General features: G+C 41.3%; 1 protein-coding gene across 3 annotated transcripts in view; it reads right to left on the reverse strand.

The window, feature by feature from the left end:
* The window catches only part of IQGAP2 (IQ motif containing GTPase activating protein 2), a 235731-nt gene that overhangs the window by 24719 nt on the left and 183404 nt on the right, over window positions 1-27608 (reverse strand). For 2 of the 3 annotated variants that reach the window (XM_084833430.1, XM_084833429.1), the window contains 14 exons: window positions 25692-25853; window positions 22085-22227; window positions 20084-20254; window positions 18873-18956; window positions 16794-16865; window positions 16527-16662; window positions 16155-16363; window positions 14906-15055; window positions 12112-12275; window positions 10177-10401; window positions 7803-7943; window positions 7266-7350; window positions 3814-4046; window positions 1897-2029 (listed from right to left, as the gene is read on the reverse strand). In XM_084833430.1, the coding sequence (XP_084689556.1) occupies window positions 1897-2029; window positions 3814-4046; window positions 7266-7350; window positions 7803-7943; window positions 10177-10401; window positions 12112-12275; window positions 14906-15055; window positions 16155-16363; window positions 16527-16662; window positions 16794-16865; window positions 18873-18956; window positions 20084-20254; window positions 22085-22227; window positions 25692-25853 (2108 nt within the window). The remainder of the gene's footprint in view (window positions 1-1896; window positions 2030-3813; window positions 4047-7265; window positions 7351-7802; window positions 7944-10176; window positions 10402-12111; window positions 12276-14905; window positions 15056-16154; window positions 16364-16526; window positions 16663-16793; window positions 16866-18872; window positions 18957-20083; window positions 20255-22084; window positions 22228-25691; window positions 25854-27608) is intronic. The other variant, XM_084833431.1, reaches the window with a different exon arrangement.

Below are 27608 nucleotides of genomic sequence, written 5' to 3' on the forward strand. Positions count from 1 at the left end.
GGAATGAGATGAATTGCAAACTGCAAAAAACAACTGCAGAAATAGAGCTATTTTGATTGTTGTTGTTTTTTTAGGGTTCTATATGGGTTTGTCATCAATACAATACTTGTTGTCTCCTGTTTGATTGTCCATTATATTCACAATTGTATTCTAGTAAATATTATATGGCATGACTTGTATTCCTATTCTTGCAAGTCCTCATCTTGTTACTTTTGGGTGTATTTAATGCTTCAGACTTCTAAAACCAATGTATCAATTTAACAGGTCATATCTTTTTCAAATGATTCCGTTAAATTAGTTTGTTTTATTACACTTTATATCCTGCTGCTCCTTAGATATCCCTGTGCTCTTCTCAGAACAATCATTGCTGGAGTTCCCTGGAGAGAGGGAAAGACTGTTCAATCAATATATCTATTATAGCACAGTATCATCCATCTTATAGTGAATTTACCACCTTTTCAATCCACTTAATTCATTTGAACAAGCAGGCTATTATCTACACTGCACAATAAGCCAGTCTAAAGTTCTCCAGCACTTTTCATGGTTTTGCTACTATAGACTAACAGGGCTATAAAGCACTAAAAATTCTTGTAGCTCCTAGAAAACTAGGAAGCAGAAGGTTCTTTGCACTACAACTCAGGCAAATCCTAGAGATACATCAATAGGGAACTTATTTCTGCATCCAATTATTCTAATCATTCTATTACAAACAGTTTCTCAACACACATACAGCAGCTCATATTGCAAAAGCAATTATTTGAAGTTTAAAAATCAAGAAATGGGTTTATTTTACTGCTATGCAATGGAATAGTTTCCCCCTGTGCAACTGTTCCGTGGAGATAATTATTTAATGCATAATACAGAAAAATTCACAAGAGCAAGAGAAATAAAAAGCAGCAGTTCAGCTGTTGCTTAACTTTCAAAATGTTTTACTTGACAACATAAACACATGGCTAAATTTAATCCTATACATTCACATTGAAGTAGCAGTTTAGTCTGTATATCTTACACAAGCCTCAATATACACAGACTGAAAAACAAAATATCCACTGCATAGTTGTATTGTTTGCAAGTTAGTCACTATGACATATAAAGGAAATATGCACACTATTCAGTACCTTTAAATAAAACCAAGTGATTGAAAGTACTTAAGGGTTTGTTTTTGTTCTTATGAGAAATTGATTCTAGGAGTTGTCATATTGTATAGATCATTTGAAAGGACCATATGGTACAGATCAAGATTAAGATGCTATGAGTCATGTTTAAAAAGTGCTATTCCTGAAATTCATCTGTTCCTTATCCAACACAAACAATTCACAGAACACCAGTTTTATCCTAAATCATCTGTTTCCATGATGTAATAGCAGTTTCAAAACACATTAGAATTTGTGAGATTTGTTCCTTCATTTTCTCAAAGGAAACCTCACTTTTCATATCAAGAAACTTAGAAGCATTACACAATAAAACACACAAAGCTTTATTAATACCAGAGAAGGAGATTCCTGCAACCTCTTCCAATATTAAGGATGGTGGACACCACTTGCCTTTTTGATATCCAAAGGTGTAACTCCTTGACACTGAGAAAAAAGGAAATGCAAAACCCAACCCAATTTCTCCTATAATGTACAGGGCAATAAAATGCTCTTTAAAACTTTGGATTGATATAGTTGAGTAGAAACTACAGCCTCACTGATGTTAACACATATTTATTCAACCCCATTAGTTTCAATAGGAACTTGCTTCCAGTTAGATGCATTTATTATCAAGGTGCTTCTCAACATATATATGTTAGCTTAATTTTGCAACTTTCAGTCTCCCACTCAAAAAATCCCCCACTCCTCAGATTTAGTAGTTACTATTTCAAAGCTTTTTTGCTTCCCCTTTGCACCCACTTACTGAATGAGTGTTGATAATTTCTTCGATAGAAATATATATCACTGGCTTGCTAAGAGTCACCATATCAGAGTATTCATCAATATTGAATTTTTCTTCAGGTTCAGGAACACCACATGCTGCTTGGAAAAAATTCCTGAGGAGGAAAAAATGTAATTTCGCAAGACGAGCTTTAAATAATACAATGTCTTAACCAAAATGTAAGCTTACTATTAAGCTTATGAACTGTTCCCCAGTGTTCTGCAAGCAGCAATGCATTTTTCCACAGGCTGCCATATGATGGAGAGACTACAATAAATCAGCAGAACAGTTTTGCACACGTAAGTGCTTACCTTACAGGGATTTTCATATGTCAATCCCATTTACAATGTCATTCAACTAGATACAGCTATGGGTATGTAACCTTTTGCTACTCCCATTGTTTTCTAGATCTGAGTGCATGGCTAAAATCTATAAATTACAACAGAACTGCACTAATGACAGGAACAGTCCTATCCCAGAGCAGGCATCTGGATCACAGCCTACATTTGTACTTTTACCGTGATATTCAGACTGAAATTCAAATATGAAGCTGTCAATGCGCATGAGGTCGAAATAAGTTATTTCCACAGGAAGTGACAATAATTTCCCTTGTTACTAGGGCAACAATCCTATGTGGATAGGTGGCTACCTCTGAATTTGGAGGTGACTGCCTATCCAATGCAATGCAATCCAATGGAACCTCTCCTCTGTGCTCCAGCTGCCCTGCATTTGTGGCTAGATGGCTGATTTTGGCAGTCTAGCCGCAGGACTTTGGAGCAGGGGGAGGGGGAAACCAGACGACGCATAGGAAGCATCGTACTGGCATGCCCGTGCTCCCCGCGCCTCCCTGCCTCTGAGACCACCGCCTTTAGCCCCGCCCCACGCTACTCTTCCGAGCATGGAGCCCAGGGCGAACCACGCCTCTTACGAGGGGGCAGGGAGGTGGTGTTCTGGGAACTGACCTTAGAGGTAAGTTCCCAGAATTGAAGAATCTTACAGCTGTTTAGCTGCTGTCTAGTGGCTATAGGATTGCAGCCTAAATGACCATGGGGGAAAAAACACCTAGTATATCTTGAGTATATTAGAATGTGATAATTATTACAAGTTAATCATCCAGAAGGTATATAACACAGTGGCAATCATATTTGAAAATATGGCAGCTGTGAGGTATTACGTAGACTACAGGCACTTTGAGGACCATATGGTCAAAAGGTAGGGTACAAATATATATTTAAAATTAAACGAAATCTTGCATTATTTACGGTTTCAAGGATGAATATCAAATGCACTGAAATAGGAGGCCGTTGTAACCTGAGTGACTGCCAACTGATCTAATATCCCAGCTGATGGACAGCTGTATAATACAATTTTAAGTTATGTCATACAGCTGTTAGTAAAATTGCAGTTTACTGTAACTCAAGGATACTTCCATATAGTGCTGACATCACCCAAACAGTAAATTTACTTGGGGCAAAGTATGCAGTTTTCCCAAAACATTACAGCATGATATCCACACACCATTTCCTACTATTGTTTGAAGAAACAGCAAAGATAAATACACCACTCTTCCCCGGCAGGGAAATACTCCCCTTAATATAATATTATGTGGTTATTATGCTCGAGGAGAACATAACCTGTGTATTACATGATAACTGCATGTTGGGGGTGAGGGCGTAAATTTGCATTAAAAAAAATCAGTGCAAATGAATTAATTTGACTGGTTGGAATAATGAGGAAATTATCAAGGCACACAGAAGATAATATATGTATGCTGTTACCTACAGCAGGAAAGGTGAATACCTGGAAGTCTACAACACACCTAGAGCAATGGGACTACCCATCTAAAATAGGTTCATCTCGCAGTTTAATGTACAGGCCCTTATTTACTTCAGCACAGACCTGAATTTCTCATATGTCTGAGAGAGGTAACCATTCATCGATGAGAGATGTGCATTTTCTCCTTCAAAGAGGTTATTTGAAGCAGCATGTTGAAGGACTTTGGCCACGCAGCCTAAATTTCTCCTCTGATCAGGATAGATCTGGCCCCCAGCTGTCATGTCAATTATGTCAAAACCATCAGGGGCAACAATCGCTGGATTCATAAACCGATAGTATAGGAGATTTCCAACAATCTATGGGAGAAAAACATTTTTAGACAGGTCTTCTCCTTGGTTATGTTTATTCACAGATTTGATCCTACCCAACTGGTAACACTCCTTAAGCACAATGATTATTGGCTGTATAACACAAGCTGTCGGGGGGGAGGGGGGAAGCCTAGTGATACAGCAAAAGCCTTACTGGGTCAAATTTATGACTCATATAGCTTCATAATGTGTCTGAAAACAGTATGGATGCTTTAGAACAGTATACAATGCACCATAGAGCAGCCTTCCCCACCACAGAAAACAATAATCATTCCCAGGAATTCTCTCTGCACGTTTGGCAATAGAGTTATTAGACATAGAGGATGCCTGTCTGAAACACAATACAAAAGATCTGAATACATAGAGAGGAAGTAAGCAAGGTGAACTCATGGTACTTCTACAGCAGCCCTCCAGATGATTTGGCCTTCGACTCCCATCAGCCACAGCCAGCATGGTTAATGGTCAGGAATGCTGGGAGTTGTAGTTAAAAACATCTGGAAGGCACCAGGTTCAGGATGGCTCCTCTACAGGTCTTTCCAAATGCTCAGTTTCTAATCAGTCTGAATTCAAAACGCACACATTTCCCCAGTTGGTGAATAAATTTAGTTTTACTGAAATTAACTGCTCTGAGTTTTATCTGATTTTGGGAATGAAGAGATACAATGGACAGCTTCTTACAACAGGAAGTCTGGCAGTACATCACAATTTTCTTTTAAAAACAGTGAAGTCACAGAGGCTTGTATTTGCTAAAAGATTCACCATTCCTTCAGTCAAAACCTATGAGCTTTTCTAGATGAGACTTTTTAACCTGCTACCTACTGCTACTTTTGCTTTTGGAATGTGTGTAAGATTTTGATGGGTCCTCCACACAGCAGTATTGCTATCTAGCATTTACACTAGGTAGGCAGAGCCTAGCAGGATCTTCCTACACAAAGACAATGCAATACCTGCCACTCCCCACAACACATATCAGAACAAAGAATGGCACAACTACCCTGGTGGATAGTGTCAGTTTGGTTTTGTGATCCTCTAAAATACTGCAATTTCCCCATTCAGAAAAAAACTGGGAAAGTGGTTAGAAATGACAGGAGACACACAGGAGAATGATGATGATATCTGAAAGCCTCGTAAACTTCTGTGACTGAAGCATGCCGAGCACACAATAAAAGCCTTATCCAGAAAAGCCCTTTATATCCTTTTTCAGGGAATTTAAATCTCTTTCCATCCTTGAAATATGCAAATGCTTAACATACTTTTAAGGAGAAAGAATACTCTCTCTGAAGGCTTATTAATGCCAGCATTTATATACAGTTTCAATTCAGCTGCAGAATGATACGTTTTTGGTCACTCAGTGCTGGTACTAACAAGTAGAAATTTCAGTTTTACTGAATAATGCAAGCAAAAGCTTACTGAAAAAAAGTAAAAGCTTACTGAACAACAGCTCAGTTGGCTCCCAAGTTCAAATGTTTGTCAAGATTTTAGCATACTGACTCCTTGTACACTTATTTGGAAGTTAGTCCTACTGTGTTCATAGGATGTACTTCTCAGTAAGAATACATAAAAACTGTAGCTTTGAAGAATACCCAAATATTGAACTTCTCCCCAATACCAATATACAACTTCCAGGAAAACAGCATCCCATTTTTGAGAGTTCCACTGATGATTGACACTCATCAGTGGTGGGGAGTCACTGACAAAGACACCCTCACCTTCAGTTATTTAGTAATCTATATGGACACTTCCTCCAGGAAAACGTGGCAATTTGATGTCAGAGTTTCCAACTTACTGAGACAGTGCAAGCTCACAAGTAAGAGCTGTCGCTAGAGACAAAGTCTAATTACTATGTGATTATGGGGAGAATAAGATGATATGCCATGACAACCATTGACTATTCTTGTAAGTATACCTTAAAACAGGGGTGAGCACCCTTCAGGTGCCCTTGCCTATTTCACCCCTCCCCCAACCCAGACGTATAAGCCCTACCAGAAATGATACTGCTGTCCACTTGTTGAGTGCAGCAATACTGGTCTTACTATAACAAGGTCACTATTATCACTGAAGTTTAGGAAAATGCATTTTGGAAGTAAAATTTCTGAAAAGATGGATTTAAAAGAGCCTCGTGTGGTGCAGAGTGGTAGGCGGGAGTACTTCAAATGAAACTCTCCCCACGACCTGAGTTTGATCCCAGCAGAAGCTGGGTCTTGTCGGTAAAATGAATACCCAGCTTGCTGGCAGAAAGGTAGTCACGACCGGGGAAGGCAATGGCAAACCACCCCGCTATAGTCTGCCATGAAAACGCCAGCGCAAGCGGTGTCCCTGTAGGAGTCAGAAATGACTCGGTGCTTGCACAGGAGGAACCTTTCCCTTCCTTTTCCTGGATTTAAAAACAAACAAACAAACAAACAATACAGACAGCACCATCTTCACCCCAATGTAAATATTTTGAGTCAAGCACTGCACCCTTTGATCATGCAGTGTTAGAGACTGCACCCTAAGCAGGGCAGCTGTGACCCGTTATGGAAGTAAGTCTGTGCCAGGAGCATTCTGCTTGGATAAAATGTCACATTCTCATACTTTTTACAAGCATCTTCAAAACATGTCAAATGGAAGAATGTGTTTATTTATTTGTTCTAATGCTACTATTAGAGTCATACATTTTTAAAGTATTTTTTTGATAAACCAAATTCAAGCCAAAACACTTATTGAGTTTAACAGCGTTGATTTACCAGCAGTAGCTTATACAATTAGGCATTAGTGCTGCTTCCCTCACACTAGCACTGGAACTCTTCCCTAATCCTGCAGTCAGTACAGGAACAGCCATTGTTATCCTGTGCCACTTCCTACCCTGGCCACAACACCACATTTTAAGCTTCATATAGGAGGTTCAGGGCAGGGATGTTGATTCAGGCTCCTAGCACTTAAGACAAGAGATGCTCAAAAGTGGAGATGGACAAATTAGGGAGAAATTTCACCTTATTTAAAAGAGTGAAAAAATGGGCTCTTGGAAGTTTGACACCTTGTATAGAACACTCTCTGGGAAAGTATTCCATATATGTGTCAATCTCCATCAGCATTGATGAGAATCCTTCAGTTTGGGCAACTTCTTCCTATCCCTCTGTCATACCCTGTTCCCCAGCGTAAAGCAATTTCCCTCTCACCAAAATTAGAAAGTACAAGGATGCTGACAAATCACCCTCACAAATCTACCTTTAATAGCTCATCTTCTGTTGCAGCTGGGAATTTCTCATGGAGCGAGTTCTTCAGAACTTTGGCTATATATCTCATTCCATAACTACATGCAAAAACAGATGCAAAAGAAAAAATAATGGAGAGAGACTTAGGATGAAAAACAACTGATTCAAGTTGACCAACCCCCCCCCCCCGAAACAAAACATTGAATTAGAAACTTTAGAACTAAACAAGATGGCACCAAAACAAAATACAGACACACAAAAGAAAGTTACAGTATGAGTGCTTATTAAATATAAAGTAACGGGGTTTGGTGATGTAGAGGGAATACTCCCCTCTGCTGGTGAAGTGTTATTATGAATCAAACCATATTTAAGCTAGGTTGTTTGAGAAAATACAAGAATGCTTTAAAAATACCTTGTATATTTCTGTCTCCCCCCGCCCCTCTATTCTCTCTTTCTCTCTTTACACAAGCATTTGAATACACACATATACTGTAAGTGTGAGAAAATGTGTGTGTGTTCCATCAAGGTTCTCCTAGGTCCCTGCACTTACGGCATTAAGTTCAGAGATGAAAATATGGAAGCGAGGACTTTATCAGTTACTGTTCTGAGGCTTTGAATTGAGGACTCTAGTCGATTCACCACTTCAGGATGTGTCAATGCTTGTTCTGTTGTTACATCATAAGGTAATTTGCTACAAAAAAGAGAGAGAGGGAGAGGAGACAAAGTAACCTATACAGAGCACAAGAACCACTTTTCTAACAGTACATTAAAAATTACATTAAAAAGAGTTGGTATTGCTCAGTGGCTCAGAGGACGTAGAGCCAAAACATCCATTTTCTCAAAGAAGAAAAAGTTACATTTCTGAAACACATTCAGCTTTAATGAACTCAGGCACTTTTGAGAACCTGTTTCTCCCTTGCTTTCTTGCTGGACTCATAAGGTCCATACAGGAGTTTCCATGAACTTACTGGGACTTCATACAGAATGCTCTGCACTATTATTATTTTATATCATACAACAGTATCTATTTTTATCTGAATTTAAGTTACTTTCGAGACCTTTCATTTCATTTATTATATTTCCATACCGCCCCATAGCTGAAGCTCTCTGGGCAGTTCACAAAAATTAAAAACGATTAAAATACATTATATAAAATATAAAACCATTCACATAATGACATAGAACAAATAACACACAACAACAACATGTATCTAAAACAATGTAAAACAATCAGCCAGAGACAACCAAGATACTCATTCTACACTGCCAAATGCCTGAGAGAAGAGGGCAGTTTTAACCTGGCACCAAAAAGATGACAAAGCTGGCACCAGGCGGGCCTCATCAGGGAGATTATTCCATAAATGGGGAGCCATTCTTTGAACTGTGGTGCCATCAGGGTAGGACTTGGGGGCAGAAGTCCAGGACCCCACTCAGCGAAACGTCCAGGAGGGCTGCCAAGGGCAGTGGGGCCGGCTCACCACATTCTGAAGTGAATTCATATACATTACCATCTAAAGTGTGCCACAGCAATACCATGAAGTCCAGGGTCTAAAATTACCTAACTGTACCACTGCCTTTGTTTCAGGCTAGTTACACTAGTTTTTTTTAGTCACAATGCTTTAAGAGCTTTATATTCCATTACTTTGGGAGACATAGCAAATACTTTACAGTATAGTTACAGGGCTGGCACAACACCTCCCACTGCCTGAAGTGGGAGTCTGTGCTGCTGCCCTCTCTTCTCTTCTCTCCCCTCCCACCCCCTCCCGGGATGATGATTATGGCAGTGGATGCTGCCCACACCCCTCCACATCTCTCTGCTACCGTCTCTGTCCCCCTGGCCACAACAGTGATGGTGGTGGCGTCAGCTTGCTCACCCCCTCCATGACATCAAGGATAACCCTCCTCCCCTCCCCACCAGTGCCCTCTCTTCTCTCCCTTGCCAGCCATGATGGCCCACCTCCCTTCCTCCTCCTCCTCCACCACCAGTCCTCCTACATTTACAAATGGCAGTCGCTGCCCTCTTCCTCCTCCTCCCAATGGTGGCAGCGGTGGTGGCAGGCCTCTCTCTTTCCTCAATGTCTTCCTGTGATGGGTCCTTCCTTAGAGCAAGGCATTGGCCAGTGGGTGGCCCTGGAGACTATGTGTGCTGTGGCAGCACAGACAATCTCCACAACTACCTCCCTGCCAATGTCCCTGCCAGTGTCTGCTAAGGAAGGACCCGTCACAGCAAGGCATTTGGGCCATGCTGGAGCTGTGCTGGCCGCCCTCTCTTCTGAGCAGCTGGCAGGACTTCCCAGAGAGTCTACCCACTTGAAGCTGCACTCAGAGGGGTCCTCAAAGTGAGGCACAGGCAGGTGATACTCCAGAGAGCTGTGCAGGAGAGTGGCCAAAGCATGGCTTTCTGAAGGATGAGATGGGGTGTGCAGTCCTCCTGGGGCAAAACCCACTGTCTTTTGGGATCTGTTGCCTAAGGATTCACCCTGCCTCATGGAAGGGCCACCCTTGCATAGCTACAATTGAGGGAATATATATAGCTTATTAAGTTTGCTTAACATTGGCCATCCTTCGATGCTTCTGAATATGTTTCATGACTATATAGTAAGTTCTTTGTGCAACATTAGTTACATATCTTTCATTTGAAGACCACATACTTATGATTTGTTTTTAACAACTTCATATTAATTTTAACATATATTAATGTTAACAATTTATCTATTATTTTAGTGCCTGAGAAAGTACTATGGTTGAAAATGGTGGGCATTCTTCATAATAGTTTACCACTTTCTAGCCGCTTCAGGCAAGCCTCTTCTTTTTTTTGGGGGGGGGGGGTTGCCTCCTCCCACCCATTCTCTCCTGCTTTCATAAGCAACCTAAAGAAATTGAAAAATTAGATTTGGTTTTATCTACCTATGTTGGACACTTACCTGGCCTCTCCAGTCTGCATTTCTAATTGGTTTACCCATGCTTTATATACTTCCACAGGACTTGTGTTGATGACTAGGGATTTGTCATCCATAATGTCTTTCACCACTGGAGCCAACAGCTGACGCAGAGTATTCTGCCCACGAGCTCCTCGATTGAAACTAACAACCATCTTGATAACAGTAGGATTTCCCGTAACAATATCTTGAATCAGGTTTACTTTGGAACTGCAGTAAAAAAATAACCAGCACTTATTTATTTATTTATTTATTCATTTCATTTCTATACCGCCCAATAGCCGAAGCTCTCTGGGCGGTTCACAAAAACTAAAACCAAACAACACACAATAAAACAATTTAAAATATATGGAACATTAAAACACAATATAACAATACAACCACAATAAAACCTAGCAGCAGTACAGGAGTTTAAAATACAGATTTAAAACAGCAAAGATAAAAATTTAGAAAGCTAAAATGCCTGGGAAAATAAAAAGGTCTTCACCTGGCGCCGAAAGGAGTACAATGTAGGCGCCAGGCGAACCTCACTAGGGAGCTCATTCCAGAGCCGGGGTGCCACAACAGAAAAAGCCCTCCTCCTAGTAGCCACCCGCCTCACTTCCTTTGGCAGGGGCTCACGGAGAAGGGCCTCTGATGATGACCTTAAGGTCCGGGCAGGCACATATGGGAGTAGGCGATCCTTCAGGTAACCTGGCCCCAAGCCGTTACGGGCTTTGAATGTTAACACCAGCACTTTGAATCGGGCCCGGAAATGGACTGGCAGCCAGTGCAGCTGGAAAAGTACTGGCATAATATGAGCTCGCAGGCCAGTCCCTGTTAACAATCTTACTGACCTATTTTGGACCAGCTGAAGTTTCTGGACCGTTTTCAAAGGCAGCCCCACGTATAACGCATTGCAGTAATCCAGACGAGAAGTTATCAGAACATGGATAACTGTAGCTAGGCTATCTCTGTCCAGATAAGGGCGTAGTTGGTATACCAGCCTAAGCTGATAAAAGGTGCTCCGTGCCACTGAGTTCACCTGTGCCTCAAGTGACAATTCTGGATCCAAGAGCACCCCCAAACTACGAACCTCATCCTTTAGGGGGAGTGCAACCCCCTCCAGAACAGGTTGAATACCTTCTTACATTCTGATTGAATATATCAAATCTATGGACAGTATCAAATGAGGCTGCTGTGCAAGCAGCCCCTCCCTCCAATTCCACTGCACAAGTGGGACACATTGCTTGCGTGATGGGAATTTAACACTTCCTATAGGAAGCCCTGAAATGAGAGGAAAAGCATATCTGGATCAGGGCAGGTCAGCAGAGCTCCCTTATGAAAGCTCTGCTGACCTGTCCCCTTCCAGAAACGAGCGTTTCCGTTTCTTCCCCCTTGCTCCTGGAAGCGCTACATCTCTGGTGCGCAAGTGGTGGGTCTCACCTGAGGAAAATAATCAGTAGGGACGCAATGGAATTGGCAGGGTGCACAGTGTCCCATTAGATACTGGCCTTTGTGAGTGACTTTTGAACACAGCAAACATAATGGCTTGTTGCATTTTGTCCCCTCAATAGGACCTATTGCTTTTCAAAAAAACAATACACAATTCTGCATCAACAGTATTCCATTCAAAGCAAAGCTGACTAAAATGAAGGAATGTTTTTGAAGCGGAAATACGGAATACAGCTTATGGTCAAACCCTTTCTGTTAGGATTTACAGCTTGCGAGTCTGCTTTAGTTAATATGATGCAACATAGCAAGTTAACTAGGATGTAACTCTACAGCTCTCCCTGCCACAAAAAATCCACTGTGTCTACAAAAGAAGCTAGAAGGAAATTTAACAGTTTCTAATTCTGTTTGAGCAAACAAGTTATAGAAAAAGTCTTATATAGAAAGTAGAGTTAAAGATGGGGGCCTTTGGTCATTTAATATACGCACGTTATTTCTTCTTCTAGAGCAGTTTTAAACAGCTTCAGAAGCAAGTATTCTTCTCGCTGATTAGAAGCATAGTTGTACAATGTGAAGATAACTGTATCCATGAACTTGGTGGATTTATTCTGGGGCATCTGGAAGATCAGCTTTGCCAGGTAAGTTGGATTAGTCTATGGAAAGAATATTAGAATGACTATAATGGCACATTAACAAAACATAATAAAGTTTTCCACTGCCTACTTTATTAGCATTGAGAACCCTAAAGTGTCCTTAATGTACCTGAATTTTTTGCAGCACTAATTCAAGCTTGCTAACGATCGAAAGCTCCTTTACAGAAGATTGTAAGTAGCACAGTAAAGAATAAATAGGAAAATAACCCAATATCAACATTATTATTCTTTTATACTATGCCCCTGCTAATGCAAAAACCTTCTGGTTTATCTTCCCAGATCTGAATAGTTTCATATTTGTTACAAATGCATCTGTGACAGCAAAAGTCTTTGTAGTCAACATGATAGTAATAATGTTTATTAGCTCAGTTGCCATTTATGCTAACTGATGACAAGCTTTTCTTTCAAAAACTAAATCTACTGTGGAAGTAATTACAGAAATCCCTAAAGTTCACATGAACAAACTCAGGCTATTCAAAGGCATCAAACTCATAAGAACATAACAAGAGCCATGCTGGATCAGACCAAGGGTCCATCTAGTCCAGCATTCTGTTCACACAGTGGCCAACCAGCTGTCAACCGGGAACCCACAAGCAGGGCATGAGCACAACAGCACCTTCCCACCCATGTTACCCAGCAACTGGTGTACATAGGTTCACTGCCTCTGGTACTGGAGGCAGCACATAGCCATCAGGACTAGTAGCCATTGATAGCCTTTTCCTCCAGGAATTTTGACCAACCTGCTTTTAAAGCCATCCAAATTGGTGGCCAGCCCTACATCCTGTGGTAGCGAATTCTATAGTTTAACTATGCACTGTGTGAAGAAGTACTTCCTTTTATCTGTCCTGAATCTCCCACCAATCAGCTTCATGGTATGAACCCATTGGGTTCTAATATTTTAAGAGAGGGAGAAAAATGTCTCGCTATCCATGTTCTCCATACCATGCATAATTATGTACACCTCTATCATGTCTCCCCTTACCCTCCTTTTTTCCAAGCTAAACAATCCCAGCTGTTGTAACCTTCTTTCAAAGGAGAGATGCTCCAGCCCCTTGATCATTTTAGTTGCCATTTTCTGCACTTTTTCCAGCTCTACAATATCTTTGTTTAGGTGTGGTGACCAGAACTGGACACAGTATTCCAAGTGTGGTTACACCATAGATTTGTACAGGGGCAGTATGATATTGGCAGTTTTATTCTCGATTCCTTTTCTAATTATGCCTAACATGGAGTTTGCCTTTTTTACAGCGGCTGAACACTGGGATGACATCTTCATTGACCTGTGCACCACAACCCCAAGATCGCTTTCCTGGTCAATCACCAAATGATTCAGAAACTCAGAGTCAATACCCAGCAGATATCCAGGGACCACACCCTTAATTCTGCGCAAAACACCCCTTCAGTTTTGAAAAGGGACAGCGCTGGTGGTTGGCTTCTAAACATTTTCCACATCTTCCCTGCCAAAATCCTTTTGCCAGCATTGTCTCTGCCTGGCCTGAACATACACCTCTAGCTTTCAATACTCCACTTTTTAAACCTCCTTCCCATGTATCACTGCTTAAGCTCCAAAATGCTCACATTTGCCAGAACACTGGCTTTCCCCACTCCTGCCAGACTAAACATCCCTGTTATCCAAACTTCCGTCGCATTAACTAAAGACTATTATCCTTCCCCATTAGCTGCAAATGATCACAAAATACAGATTTATCACACTCCTGGACACCTGCACTCTTAATTCAAACAATATTGTTGGAAAAGAGACTGATGCTATGGCAATCTGTGTGGAATGTGGTAAGAAACCCACACCCCAGAATGATAAGGCCTCTTGGCACTGGATCTTAATAACCTTGAGTACAAGGAAGGTCATGGAGGGGACTTGCCCCCACCCCCATTCCCTATAGAGCTGCACTGAGAGTCAGGTGATTGTCAGGGATGGGGAGGCATGGCTGGCTGCTTGGAGGTGGAGGGACTGGCTGGTATAAGGTGCTTCCATCTGGTTTTAGCTGATTCCCTCCTCCCCAGCAGCACCCCATTCCAGAGGGTCCCGTGACCCTTGGGAACAGCCTTTTAAGGGGCCACACGGGCTGCTGTGGGGAGGACAGCAAGGAAGTCCCCTTCTGTGTGCTTCTTTCCACTTGCAGCTCTTACAATCCATCTCTATGATTGCCAACCATTTTAAAGTTAGTATGATGAGAAAGTTTGTCATTAAGGTTTGAACAATGTCTGCAAAGTGCATGAATGAGCAGCCTTCAGGACAGGAGAAAGGAGAATGTAAGTATGATTGTTAAGGCAGACCATAGGGCTCTAACACTAACAAGTGCTTTATTAAAGCAAAACAAGATAACTGTACAAAAACAATCCATTTAGGATTTTGATTTGCAGCCTTACTTTGCTTTTCTAATACAGAGCCAATAAATGATAGCTTCCATTTCATTTACATGGTGAATCTGCGAACAAGTGAACAGGAATTGAGGGCATTTGTTGGCGCTAGTTTAATTTGTGTTTGGATTCAAAAAGTGGAATGGAGAAAACTCCCCACGCCACCATGATAAAAATGGGAATTTGGCATCTTCCAGGTGGGAGACAAGTTATGAAAATGTTTAATCTGAAACCTTAACCACCATACTCACCTGGAGGAGGTAAAACAAGTGTTGATAGGCCTCCAGCTTTTTTCTCCTTTCTTTGCTCAGGCCTTTGATGCCCTGCTTGTCCCCAGTCACCATCTCTTCCACCTGATTTTTGCTTTTTTTGTTCAGCTTCTTGCTATGTGAAACAACATCCTGCAGAGAAAAAGGAGAATGCAAGTGTTAAGCCAAATGAGAACTACAGTTCCACAAGAACCCTAAAAACTATGCCAACACTAGAGATTGGACATTTGGGGCAACTGTAGCTCTCTGTTACAGGCAGATAATATTTAGCCATCTTTTTTATAAGTTTAAGTTTAGTATTATAAGAAAACGTGCACACCAAGGTTCTGAGTGCCTCAACAATGATAAAAAAAAAAACACCCTAAAGAGGCAGGAGGTCAACGCATGGAGTCTGGCTAGAGACTGCAGCCACAGACATTCATCAGCTTATCAGTTCCATATGGGGGAAGAGAGACAGTTTTACTGAGGTTTGGAAAGGGGAAGAGGAAGAGGCAGTATCAGGCATTTAGGCAGTATCAGGCTTCAGGGTACTGCAATTATATGCAATCTTCTATTAAAGAGGGTAGAACAGAGGCTGGTTGGATGCAGGGCATAAAATGTTTAATGCGACACCTCATTTTCATAATACTCAGGTATCATAGTTTCAGAAATTTACTTCCCACTTTGGCCTAGTGTAACTTCCTGAGAAACTGCAATTGTTAATTTAGCAAAATCCACACTTCTTCGCTAAATATATTTTGGTAAAGTTACGTAGTTTACTATTTATTAAGCATTTGAGGGATCTTGCCATGTGGACTACAAATTCAATGCTTTCTTCATTAATTAAATGTAAACAAGGACTTAAATGCACACTTTAGACATTATAACTAATAATTAGAAGTTTAGTTCAACTTTTACCACATTAAGAGTTTACCAAATTACATACACACATGCGCGTGCACACACACACCCTGCTGCCAAGGTAAGGAAACATGTAAGGATCCTCCAGAAGACCCCAGAGAAGTCACAGCCACTCTTTCCAGGAAAGTATTAACCAAATTTCCATTCCTTTAACTACATTTAAAATACTTTTTTACTTTGCTCTTTAGTTAAAAAGGCTTGAAATCAACAAGAAACAAGACAGTCCTTGCATGCAGGGCTACAATTTAAAAGACAGAAGGAAAACGTGGTGGTGGGGAGCAAATTCAGGCACCAGTTCTTAAAGTTACAAAGTCACCAAAAGTTCACTAACCTGCAGAGTTATTCTATTTTTAACCAGCAATCCTATCTTGATATCCATCAGGTTCAGATCTTTCTCTAGCTGTTGACTAGATCGGATATTTGTGACCACTTCTTCCCTTAATCTAGTTACTTCTAGCTCTTCTTGGAAGTCGAAATCACTCTGATCCATGAGGTAAGCAAATTTGCGTAGGACATTCAAAGGAGGATTTTCAGAACCAGCTATAAGTCAAGTAAACATACTAGAAATTAGTCTCAAGGACTTTAGACATTTCATTGTAAATAAAATTCCTCAAAACAGTTGCAACATTTGTGCTGGTTTTTGTAAGACTTCCACGTGTCCACTCACTTACTTACTGTTCAGAAAATACTATTCAGCACTTACTCAATATTCTGTAGTCTTCCCTAGCTTTGTTTGCTTTAAGGAATGCTTGAATTTTCACAATGTCTTTATCCTGAAAGAGAGCCAGATTTTTAGACATCACTGCACAGGAAACGGTCTGGATATAGTTTTTATCTACCTGTAGAGAATACAAACTCAAGCATGGTTTTTCATCTTTTCCCCTCTCCCCTCCACAACCTCACGGTAAAGGGGAAATGCCGTGACCTGTGATAAATTCGTGAAGGAATCGGGGGGGGGGGGTGTCCTTACATGATCTTTGAAGTATTGCATCCGTTCCTTGAATGCTCTTTTTGCTAACCACATTTTGACCCACGACTGAATCTGAAAGTCAAATAAGAATGAAGAGATATTTTTAAAAGCTTTGAACAGTTTTAATTTTTATTCTGTTTCTCTCTCTCTCTCCCCCTCCCCTAATAAAAATAATGTGTTCACAAATCACACACAAATTGCATGTCATTTTGTACAATTTGCATAGACTGTAACACATATAAGTGTCACATCTCAAGTTAAAAACTAAACTAAATATTAACACTGCTGCACTGAAACCTCTTGCGTATTAAGGAGAGGCAAGTTCTCCAGCTTCAACTCATCAGCCTACAGTGCCAGACAGACATGATTACCACATGGGTTCTCCCAAGTGAGATATTCTTAGGGTTCTTCTTGACTATACTTTGCACAATTGTGCACATTCTCAATAATCTCCACAATGAGAAGCATTGATATTATCTAGTTCTTAAAAGTATAACCTGTAGTTGCAATAAAGCATGCTCTGTGCAACCTTTGCCATGTCATCAGTGACCTCAGCTCACATGTGCAAGCTGCACACCACTGTGACATTTACAATGGGAGGATAAAGAGGAGCTAAGAGAGTGGTGGAGGCCTGCCTGAGACAGAGGCTGTAGCAGAGGAGAGTGGTGGAGATTTAGCTGAGACATGTGAAACAGAACAGATTGCTGAAGGCTGACAGGACCTTTCTAGTCTACTATGCAGAGCCCCGCTTACTCAGTATTTTAGCTATTTTCCAAACAAACACCGCAGGTATCCTGTGTGTTTGAAGTATAATTGCATACACACAATATCAGCTATTAGATATAGACAGAGCACAAACAAACAGCTTCTTGTCTTCAGTAATATCTGTCCCATTTAAACAAGTTTTCCCAATAATGAATTAGAAAAAATATAAAAACTGGGAACTAAAACCAAACTTTTGCCTGGACCCTAAGATTATCCTCTGGGGTCCTTCTCTGGGAGCCCCTGCCAAAGGAAGTGGGGTGCATGGCTACCAGGAAGAGGGCCTTTTCTGCTGTGGCACCCTGGCTGTGGAATGAGCTCCCTACGTTGCGCCTACGTTGTACTCCTTCCGGCACCAGGTGAAGACCTTTTTATTCGCCCAGTATTTTAGCATTTTATCTTCATAATCTTTTAACTCTGGTGTTTTAAATCTGTATTTTAAATTTCTGCATTGCTGCTAGGTTTTATTCTGGTTGTACTGTTATATGTGGTTTTAAGCTTTCATATTTTATATTGTTTTATGCTGCACTATGTGGTTTTAATTTTTGTGAACCGCCCAGAGACCTTAGGCTACTGGGTGGTATAGAAATGAAACAAACAAACAAACAAACAAACAAACAAACTTCCCTAGGGGAGTCCACTCTGCCCAGAAAAATCCAAGTACAGTTACAGATGCAATTAAAATATGAGGTTCTTTTTGAGATTACTACTAGATACATATGAACTTACTGGACTGAACAAACAACATGCCAAGTAGCAAGTTAATATAAAGTGTGGGCATCTAAAGAGTTATGTGAGCAAGACTTAGACTCACTGGAAAAGATAGGATATAAAGCTAGATCTCCCAGGTATGCAGCCATTTCTAAGAACAATGCTAGTTTTCACCAATGGTGTGGAACCTGACATATAATGCAGGAGAGGCTGATGGCTCCAATTTGGTGGGGTGGAAATTCCATTCTGGGTTTTAGTTGCAACCAGCCAGAAGTCGAAAGGAGCTATCCAAGATGCTGGACACATTTTGGGGATAGAGTTCAGAACCTTGGGTAGCTCCTTTAGACTTCTGGCTCATTGGAACTAAAACCCAGAATGGATTCTCTGCCCCACCGAAATTGGAGCCACCAGCCCCCCTGATATAATGCTTTCATATATTATCCAATCTGATCATTGTCCTACCCCATCATTTGGTCAGAAAGCATCTCTTGCTGTAGTTATCTCCCCCACAACACTTCCTGAATGGAGTTTCCACATGGAAGGAGGCACAAGGTTTTATCATCATGAAGTTAGCATTGTTGCTCTCCAAATATAAAAAGTACTTACTTTGATAATAGAAGCAACATTTCTTTGCAACATCTGAAGTCTTTCAGAGTAGTTTTTCCTTTGCTTATATCCTTTCCAGGATGCCTGTTGTTTCATTTTTTAAAAATCAAAACATTAGGACTATGAACAATTCTCAAATCAATTCTAAAGCCATTTTGAGCATTTTTTAGCAGAAAGGTGAGATAAAAATATTTAATAAATCAATATCTAGTTTATGAACATCCAGCTAGTGAACTTCCCCACTAACACACACCTCAGTCTTCGTTCAAGGCGTTCTATTGTACTGTTTAGATCACATTCAGAATGGATAGAAACTATTCCAGAGTAACTCCAAGGGTTTGGAATCAGCTCATAGAAGAGATTTCTATTAAAATTCTGGAGGAAATGGCTTTTCTGATAAACAAAGCTGGTCTGTTTATGCAAGTTATGATATGCATGATTTCATTGGTCTGTAGTTCTTCAAAAGTAGAATAGCATTAAAAAAAATTTGTAAAACATAGCATTAGGGGTGCACACTGCATCCTCTGTCAATGTGAATCCTAGGCGAGCACACAAGGCACAGCATAGAGGTCCTTCTGGGCCAGGGCAACTATAGTGCCTGCTGGGATTACTGCAAGGGTCCACTGAAACCAGCAGCTAGCCATGCAGGCTTCCTTGATACCCTGCAGTCCTAAAGAGGGTATATCCAAACCCTGATGGTTTCCATTCAACAGGCCCCATGGCATGTTGCTGCCTCAAGCGAGGTGGCAGTGCCACCACCTTGCTTCTTCTGACTGCCACCCGCCCTCCCTCTCTGCCTTTCCGGCCGGCCAGCCATCCAGCCAACCCAGCTGGCTGCTCATTCTCAGGAGACCCATGGCTGGGGCACAAGGCAAGAGCAGCAGCCAGAGGGTGGGAGCGAGTGGCCAGCCAGCTGAGCTGTCCGGCTAAGCAGGCAGCCAGTGGGCCCCCAACAAAAAGCAGTGGGCCCTTTGGTGGGGGAGAGCGGTGCAGCTCACCACTCTTCCCATTCTACCACCTGACGCATCTTGATCAGGCTGACTCATCATACAACTGGCCCTGCCATTCAAAGCAGTTTTGTTCATTGCATAGTCATCGCACATGAGGCAACACAGGCTCTAATGTACGCACTACACTTACCTAATCCTATTATTAGGTTATTGTTCGTTAACAGCCAGAAACAGCAGTGGGGCTACAATGGATGACAGTACCTGTATTTTTATGACTGATGGCTCCTGGGCATGGAGATATGCTTTTCTTTCCTTGTATTTTTTTCTGATTAGGAATCCCCTTGCTTTAGCTTGCAGCTGAATGATCAGGTCCTCATTTGCAAACCACAGCTGTTCTCGATTGTAATCTGACGTAATTTGGCCAACAATGTTCTAAGGGGGCGGGGAGATAATGTAAGGGGTCAGTCATAACTCAAATAGCCAAGCAAAAGTCAAACGATTTCAGCACCTAATTGCACTCCAGCTGCCAGCCAAGTCAAAGCCTGCCCTAACGTTGTCCATCTCCCCATCCCTGCCTGCTTGATTGCATTATAAATTCCTTGTGGATGTTTATTTAAGAACTTAGAGCATGTTGCTAGTTCCAACACTTGTTCTGAAATTCACTTGTTCTGAAATTCATATTGCTTCACTATGGATTGGCACAGCAATTCCATAAAAACTGCACTGATCATGTGGACTCCACAAGGGTGTTTATACCATGAGGGACTTATTTTAAAGATGCTGCCAAATGATTTAGTAATACACCCTGCAATTCCATGGTTCTCCAGTGTGTAAAACATCTTTCATGTTTTCCCAGTTGAGGGGGAAAAAAATCTAGCAGAAGCCAGACTTGTGGTCTGTTGTTTTTGTAGTAAACTTTTGCTTTTTCAGAAGACACCAGTCATTTGAGGGAATAATGAAAACATACCATAATGGTATGTTTTGCAAGTAAGTCCATAAAGGTTACTGGCCCCCAAAATAAGAGTACTTGCCTGCCTACCCATACAAACTTATGCCAGTCGTTCATAGCACATTAGTGGCCCAGAAGTACCAGGTCTTTTCCAGTAAACAATATCTTCCTTCCTGGAAGCAATTCTTACTTGCCACAGGAAACTAGCTATTCCCACACCTGCAAATGTAAATGCTAAAGCTCAGTTTAAGAGGTTGGCTCAAAACAGAGCTGAAGCTATGGATGTGTGAAACCTTTGTTGACACAGCAGTAGGGATGTACAGATTTTGTTAAATCCGTTCCGTCTGTGTTTTGTGGATTGCCAGGCATTTTCCGTTATCACAATTTTGTTCTATTTGTGATCATTCACATTAGTGCTTATGTGCACTTGCACAAATGCACTAATCTTCATTAGTTAATGCAAATTAGCTCTAATGCACATTAACTAATGAAGATTAGCACATTTGCACAGTAGTGCTAATGCTGATTAGTGCAAATCCTCTCCAAAAGTAAAAAACTGAACTGCAAGTCCTCGGAATCCGTGTGACTTGGAAAAAGATGGTCCGTTGCAGAATCCGCAGGTTGGATCCATAGAAATACAAACTCATTTGATTCTGTTGCAAATTTCTCTGACATCCCTACACAGCACCAACAATCCACCACAGCATCCTTGCAGCAGCTGTAAATTTATTTTCATAAGAATGGATATTTGTGGCAGTACAAGCTACCATCTCATGCAAGCTGCACTAGAATAAGCAGTGGATGTTTATTTAAGAACTTTGATCATGTTGCAAGTTCCCAATTAAAAAGAAATAATATGAAGCAGCTGACTTGTCTATCAGCGCTCAGGAATTATTGCTACCTCAAACATATTTAAATGTTAATTTTGTAATTAGAATCATGACAAAGTTTATAGTTCATTTCTGAGTTCCCCATCTGGAACAGGTTTTTAAATAGGCATTTTAGAAATTAAATGAACATTTCTAAATATGCAGAAGGCATTACTACTTTGATAAATACTTGCAAATCTTAGCATGCATCATTAAGATTAAATATATAGAAGTAGAGCTCCCTGAGTGATACAAGTTGTATGAAAATAGCAACAGAAATTAGGCATTGAGATATTTTTATTCAGAATGAAAGAATGGTATCCTTTTTGCCACCGAGTTTTAACACTTGCCCCACTCCACCTTAACAGTATTTTTGATAACTAATGGCAGCATCATTTTACTAAAAACAAAAAACCACAGCCCATTATTTCAACAATGTTCTACCTGAATCTCTTCACCAGTCAGCCAAGACGTTTTTGGTACAATTCCTTCAGGTGGGACACAAGTATCCTCTCTAGTTTCCACATTGAAGTAATAATTGTAGCAGCCTTGCATTAAAAAATTGATCCAAGGGCCTTCATCAGGATCTAAAGGTGTTGAATGGCAGTATTGTTATTGCTTTCATATAGCCCAAGTAGCATAAATGTGCTTCCATCCTCCCCTTCATACTTCTTTGACATATTATTGATTGATTGTATTTCTATACCGCCTTTCAGAAACCAATCAATCAATGCAGTTTACAAAAATTTTAGAACATGAAAATCATAATCAAATAAGAATATAGTGAAACAGTGAAAACACCCTTTAAAAGCAATAATACATTATACATCATTACATTTAACATCATTACAGTCTGTGGTGGCAAGGACAGAAGTGCACAATCCGTGGAAGATTCATGCTTCAGATAACCTGCACACCACGTTCTGCTACATCCTCACAGAGATATGTAAATATTTCTTAAGAATTGATAACCAGTAGTGTAAGCAGGGCAATGCCAAAGAGTGTTCAAACTACCGTACAACTGCGCTCATTTCACATGGATCATGTACGAGGGACAAGAAGCAACAGTAAGAACCGGACATGGAACAACCGATTGGTTCAAAATTGGGAAAGGAGTACGACAAGGCTGCATATTGTCACCCTGCTTATTTAACTTATATGCAGAGTACATCATGAGAAACGCCGGGTTGGATGAATCACAGGTCGGAATTAAGATTGCTGGGAGAATTATCAACAACCTCGGATATGCAGACGATACCACCCTAATGGCAGAAAGCGAAGACGATCTAAAGACCTCTTGTTGAGGGTGAAAGTGGAGAGTGCAAAAGCTGGTTTGAAACTCAACATTAAAAAAACTAAAATCTTGGCATCTGGCCCCACCACTTCCTGGCATATAGAAGGGGAAGAAATGGAAGCAGTGACAGTTTTTACTTTCTTGGGCTCCAAGATCACCGCAGACAGTGACTGTAGCCATGAAATTAAAAGACGCTTGCTCCTTGGGAGGAAAGCTATGGCAAACCTAGACAGCATAGTAAGAAGCAGAGACATCACCTTGCCGACAAAGGTTTGTCTAATCAAAGCTATGGTTTTCCCAGTAGCAACGTATGGCTGTGAGAGCTGGACTATAAGGAAGGCTGAGCGCCGAAGAATCGATGCTTTTGAACTGTGGTGCTGGAGAAGACTCTTACGAGTCCCCTGGACTGCAAGGAGGTCAAATCAGTCAATCCTAAAAGAAATCAACCCTGAATGCTCATTGGAAGGACAGATACTGAAGCTGAAGCTCAAATATTTTGGCCACCTAATGCGAAGAGAAAAGTCACTGGAAAAGACTCTGATGCTGGGAAAGATTGAAAGCAAAAGGAGAAGGGGACAGCAGAGGATGAGATGGCTAGATAGCATCACCGATGCAATGAATGTGGACTTGAGCACACTCCGGGAGAGAGCGCAGGACAGGAAGGCCTGGCGTGCTATGGTCCATGGGGTCACGAAGAGTCGGACACAACTGAATGACTGAACAACAACAAGTGTAAGCAAATCCAAAGAATAACCTTGGGCATGTTTTGAGGAGAGGGGTATCAGCAGCCATTAGCTGTTGTTCTGCTAGAGAAGGCTTCCCCTGTCTGGGGTCCTCCAGATGTGATGTATTACAACTGTCATCATTTCTATTGGCCATGCTGGCTGAGGCTGATGGTGTTGAAGTCCAAAGCATCTGGAAGGCACCTGGTTGGGAAAAGCTGAGAGACAGCAACCGTTCTCAGAGCATGAGCTAGTCCTCCCTAGAAAGGCACCAATAGTTGTCAGGAAAGATGCAAACTCTTTCCTAACTTATCTCTCCTTATCCTGTCTTGATAGATTCCAAACTCTGTCTCCTGGCTCAGCCTATACAGTTGTCATGGCTTTGTACCCCTTCCCTTGTCTCTACTGTTCATGCTAGGAGCAAAGGCTAATGGTCTTTTTATAAGGTTTTTATTTCTTAGAGTCCTACTCCCTGGTTCTTCATTTGGTCTGCCTGCTTTACAAGAGAGTCTTACGGCTAGTTCCTATGGACATAAACATGAAGTATGTTTTAAACTGATCCACATTGCCACCTCCACACTCAAGCTAATCAGCTACATTGATCTGTCAAGTAGCAAAGACTTCTGCCTCCACGCTACCACAAACTCACATTGTGTGCATGTAGACTCCAAAGTTACTTATGGAGTTTATTTATTGTACATACATCCTGCTCTTAGATTGGCTTCCCAGTGGTCTCCCATCCAGATTACTGATCAGGCAGATACCTGCTCAGCATCAGCAATGCTGCAGCAACAGGTGTTCTCAGAACATTCACTAGGCCCTACTAAGGGAGTGTTATTCTTAAGGTGGGTGAGGGCATTTTTAGAAATACAATGTTTTAATGTGGAATTTTATTGTTTTAAACTGTTGAATTATTGTACATCGCTCAGAGTGGCCGGGTGACTAGCCAGATGGGTGATTAAGAAATCTAATTAATTAATTAAGAAAGAAAGAAAGCGAGAAAGGCTTTCTGAGACAGGGCAAGGGTTCTGAAACAGTTTCTTGACATAGGTTTGTTTAAACACACAACACAGGCCTTCCTACATGTAGTTAACAGAAAATGAAGAACAGGGTGCCTGACTCACTTTTGTTGCAGGCATTGAGTAGGACCACATTTGGGAAATGGTAACACTGTCATATGTAGGGATCTTTTCTATTCGCCTCCAGCATCAAAAACCACATGGGAATTGAATAGTTAGGGACACACATACACTCTGCTGGTGTAAAGCAGGAACAAAATGAAGCTGATGCCTCATAGCTGCTGTCTGCACGCTAATCATGCCTCAAGCACACTTCAGAAGCTACGAAAGTCACTGTGACATTGCAGTAATCCTCTCCAACACATGCTCCAGATGCTTCACAGGAAGCAAACAAGTCACTGAGAGTAACAGGATGTTAGGATTGATGAATCACTGGTTTGACCCAATAAAACAGTTCCCCTACGTTTGAAGTAAGAATGGTTCCTCAGTTATGGGGTTCATAATGTTTTTGTGGTGTTGTTATAAAACAAACACATGTGCACACCACCACCACCATTACTCAAAGGCAGCACTACCAGTGAATGTGGGCAGGAACAAATACAGTTGTGCAACTCTGGAATGCAGGAATTCTGGGAATGCCAAGCCTCCTCCAGAGGCAGCTTTTCAGAAACAAACATAAAATGTGAGCAACTCCTCTTGTTTATGTGCAGGATTGCTCTCGTTTGTAACTGAGATTAAAATCTCCAAAGTACAAACAAATGCTCCACCCTCCATTTCTCCTGTGTCTAACTGACATTCTCCCAAATCAAAGAATCCAGGAAGACCTTTCAAAATTATTTCAAGTGTTGCTATGAGACACAACAGCAAACACACAACCTATCTTTAAATGCTCATATAAGCATATGCCAAAGTAACAACAGAGTAGATAGGCTGCTTGTGCAACATACAAAATATTTACAAACTAGACATTTCAATATATTCTATGCTGTGCACACTGAGCTAGGCTAGGGTATTACCTTTGGTTTTTAGACTCTTGGCTTCCAATAGACTATTGTAGTAGCTTTCAGCACACTCTGGGACAGTTCTTAAATTGAAGATAGGAGCCTGTAGGATGGTGATGATCTGTGCAGAGCCTCCTTTTTCTAAACACTGGTTTATCATTGTTGTCCCAATAGCCACTAAAAGGGGCAGAATCAAATTAAATGTTAGAACTTATGCATTTCCAACTATATGTTACATATACAACAATGGTATTTTCCAGGGAAGCAAAGGAGGACCTACACAAGTGTAGGAAGTAATTGCAAGGGTTACAATACATACAAAAACCTTACTATGACTGTGAAACATATTCCTTTCCCTCTTAACCCTATCTTGCCCCAATTCACATTACTACTTTTCCTTTAGGACAAGGGTGCAGAACCTCAGGCCTGCGGGCCAAATCTAAACCCCCAGGGTTCCCCAAATGGCCATGCCCCTTTCCCCTGGCCCCCTCTCCTTTCTCCCAACCACTGATAGTTTGATATTTTCCCAGCTTTTGTGCATTTTTCCCCTATTCTAAAAGGCTGAAAGACCTTTAGTAACTGGCAGTAATTGCTTTAGGCTAAAATATGCTGATATTTTGGCCCTGCATCCTTTTGCTTTTGGCTCTGCCCACTCTGGAATGTGGCCCCCACGGGCTTCTCTGAAATGGTATTTGGCTCTCAGACTGAGAGAAATTCTGCACCTCTGCTTTAGGTCTCATTGAGACAGGCTGTTTTGGGATGGAGACAGGCTGTTTTGGGATGGAGACAGGCACTAGTTTTTCTCCCCAGAGTTGAAGAAAAGAAGAATGGCTGTTCATGGCATGTACTCCATTTCTACCTCTGGTAAATCTAACTTTGACTCATTATAGAAAGTTTCAGCCTTGTATAGGTTTGTAGCACAATATAAAAACACCATTCCCTAGTAATGAATGATAACTGACAAGGGAGCACTAATGCATGCTTGGGTTCCCCTGACCACGAGGACTTGCCACTTGATTTCATTTGAGGGAAAGGATTTGCATACATTAAGATAAATGGGGACCCCTACCATGCACACACATGCTTAATACACTTGTGTTTTGCTTTGCTTATTTATTTATACATACATACGTATCCCGCCCTATACCATTATGATTTCAGGGCGGCATACAGATAAAATCAATTTAAACAGTATAAAACAATAAATAATTTAAAGAGCGAAACATCAGAATATGCTCAGATTATTGTGTAAATGATAAGTTTATTTAGTGTGATATATGGATTTCAGATGACCCTCAGTTTTAAGCACACAAAAAGAGAAACACTGGAGACAGTTGTCAATTGCACACATTCTTCTGGATATGGGAAATGCTGATGACTCAGGAGGTTTACAAGACATTTGCACAGATGTTCTTCAAGTGTTTTTTAAAGGTTGTGAAAGTCACTGTGACATAATTCCTGTGGAGGAAGTTGCATATAAGGAAGGGTCCCTTAAACCGAGATCATGTTTTGAAATACTTCTGGTTGCCTAGGACCACAGCCAGTGTCAAGGATAGGCATGGTTGGGCACCTGCTGAGGGCCCACTCCCCCAGCAGGGGCCCACTAACAAAAACCCTCTGGAGTTACTCCACCTCTTCACCATTGCAACCTGCTTGTTCATCTGCCTCTTGCTCTGGCCCAGACAATCATAGTGTGGACAGAAGGAGTAGTGGTAGATGCCACTGCCTACTTGCTTCCTGGCTCCCTGCCCGTTAAGCAAGCAAGTGGTGTCAATGAAGAGAAAGAGGAGGAGAAGTAGCAGCAGACAACAGTGGCAATGGTAGACTCACTGAGAGAGGAGGCCCATTGAGGGTGTCTTGCCCAAGGGCCCTACAAAATCTGGAGCCAGCAGTAGCTAGGACATCTGAAGAATCCTGATAGTTTTGGAATCT

The sequence above is a fragment of the Heloderma suspectum genome, chromosome 2 (assembly GCF_057233095.1).
Source record: "Heloderma suspectum isolate Gila_16-S chromosome 2, 16-S_ref, whole genome shotgun sequence".
Taxonomy (NCBI): Eukaryota; Metazoa; Chordata; class Lepidosauria; order Squamata; family Helodermatidae; genus Heloderma; species Heloderma suspectum.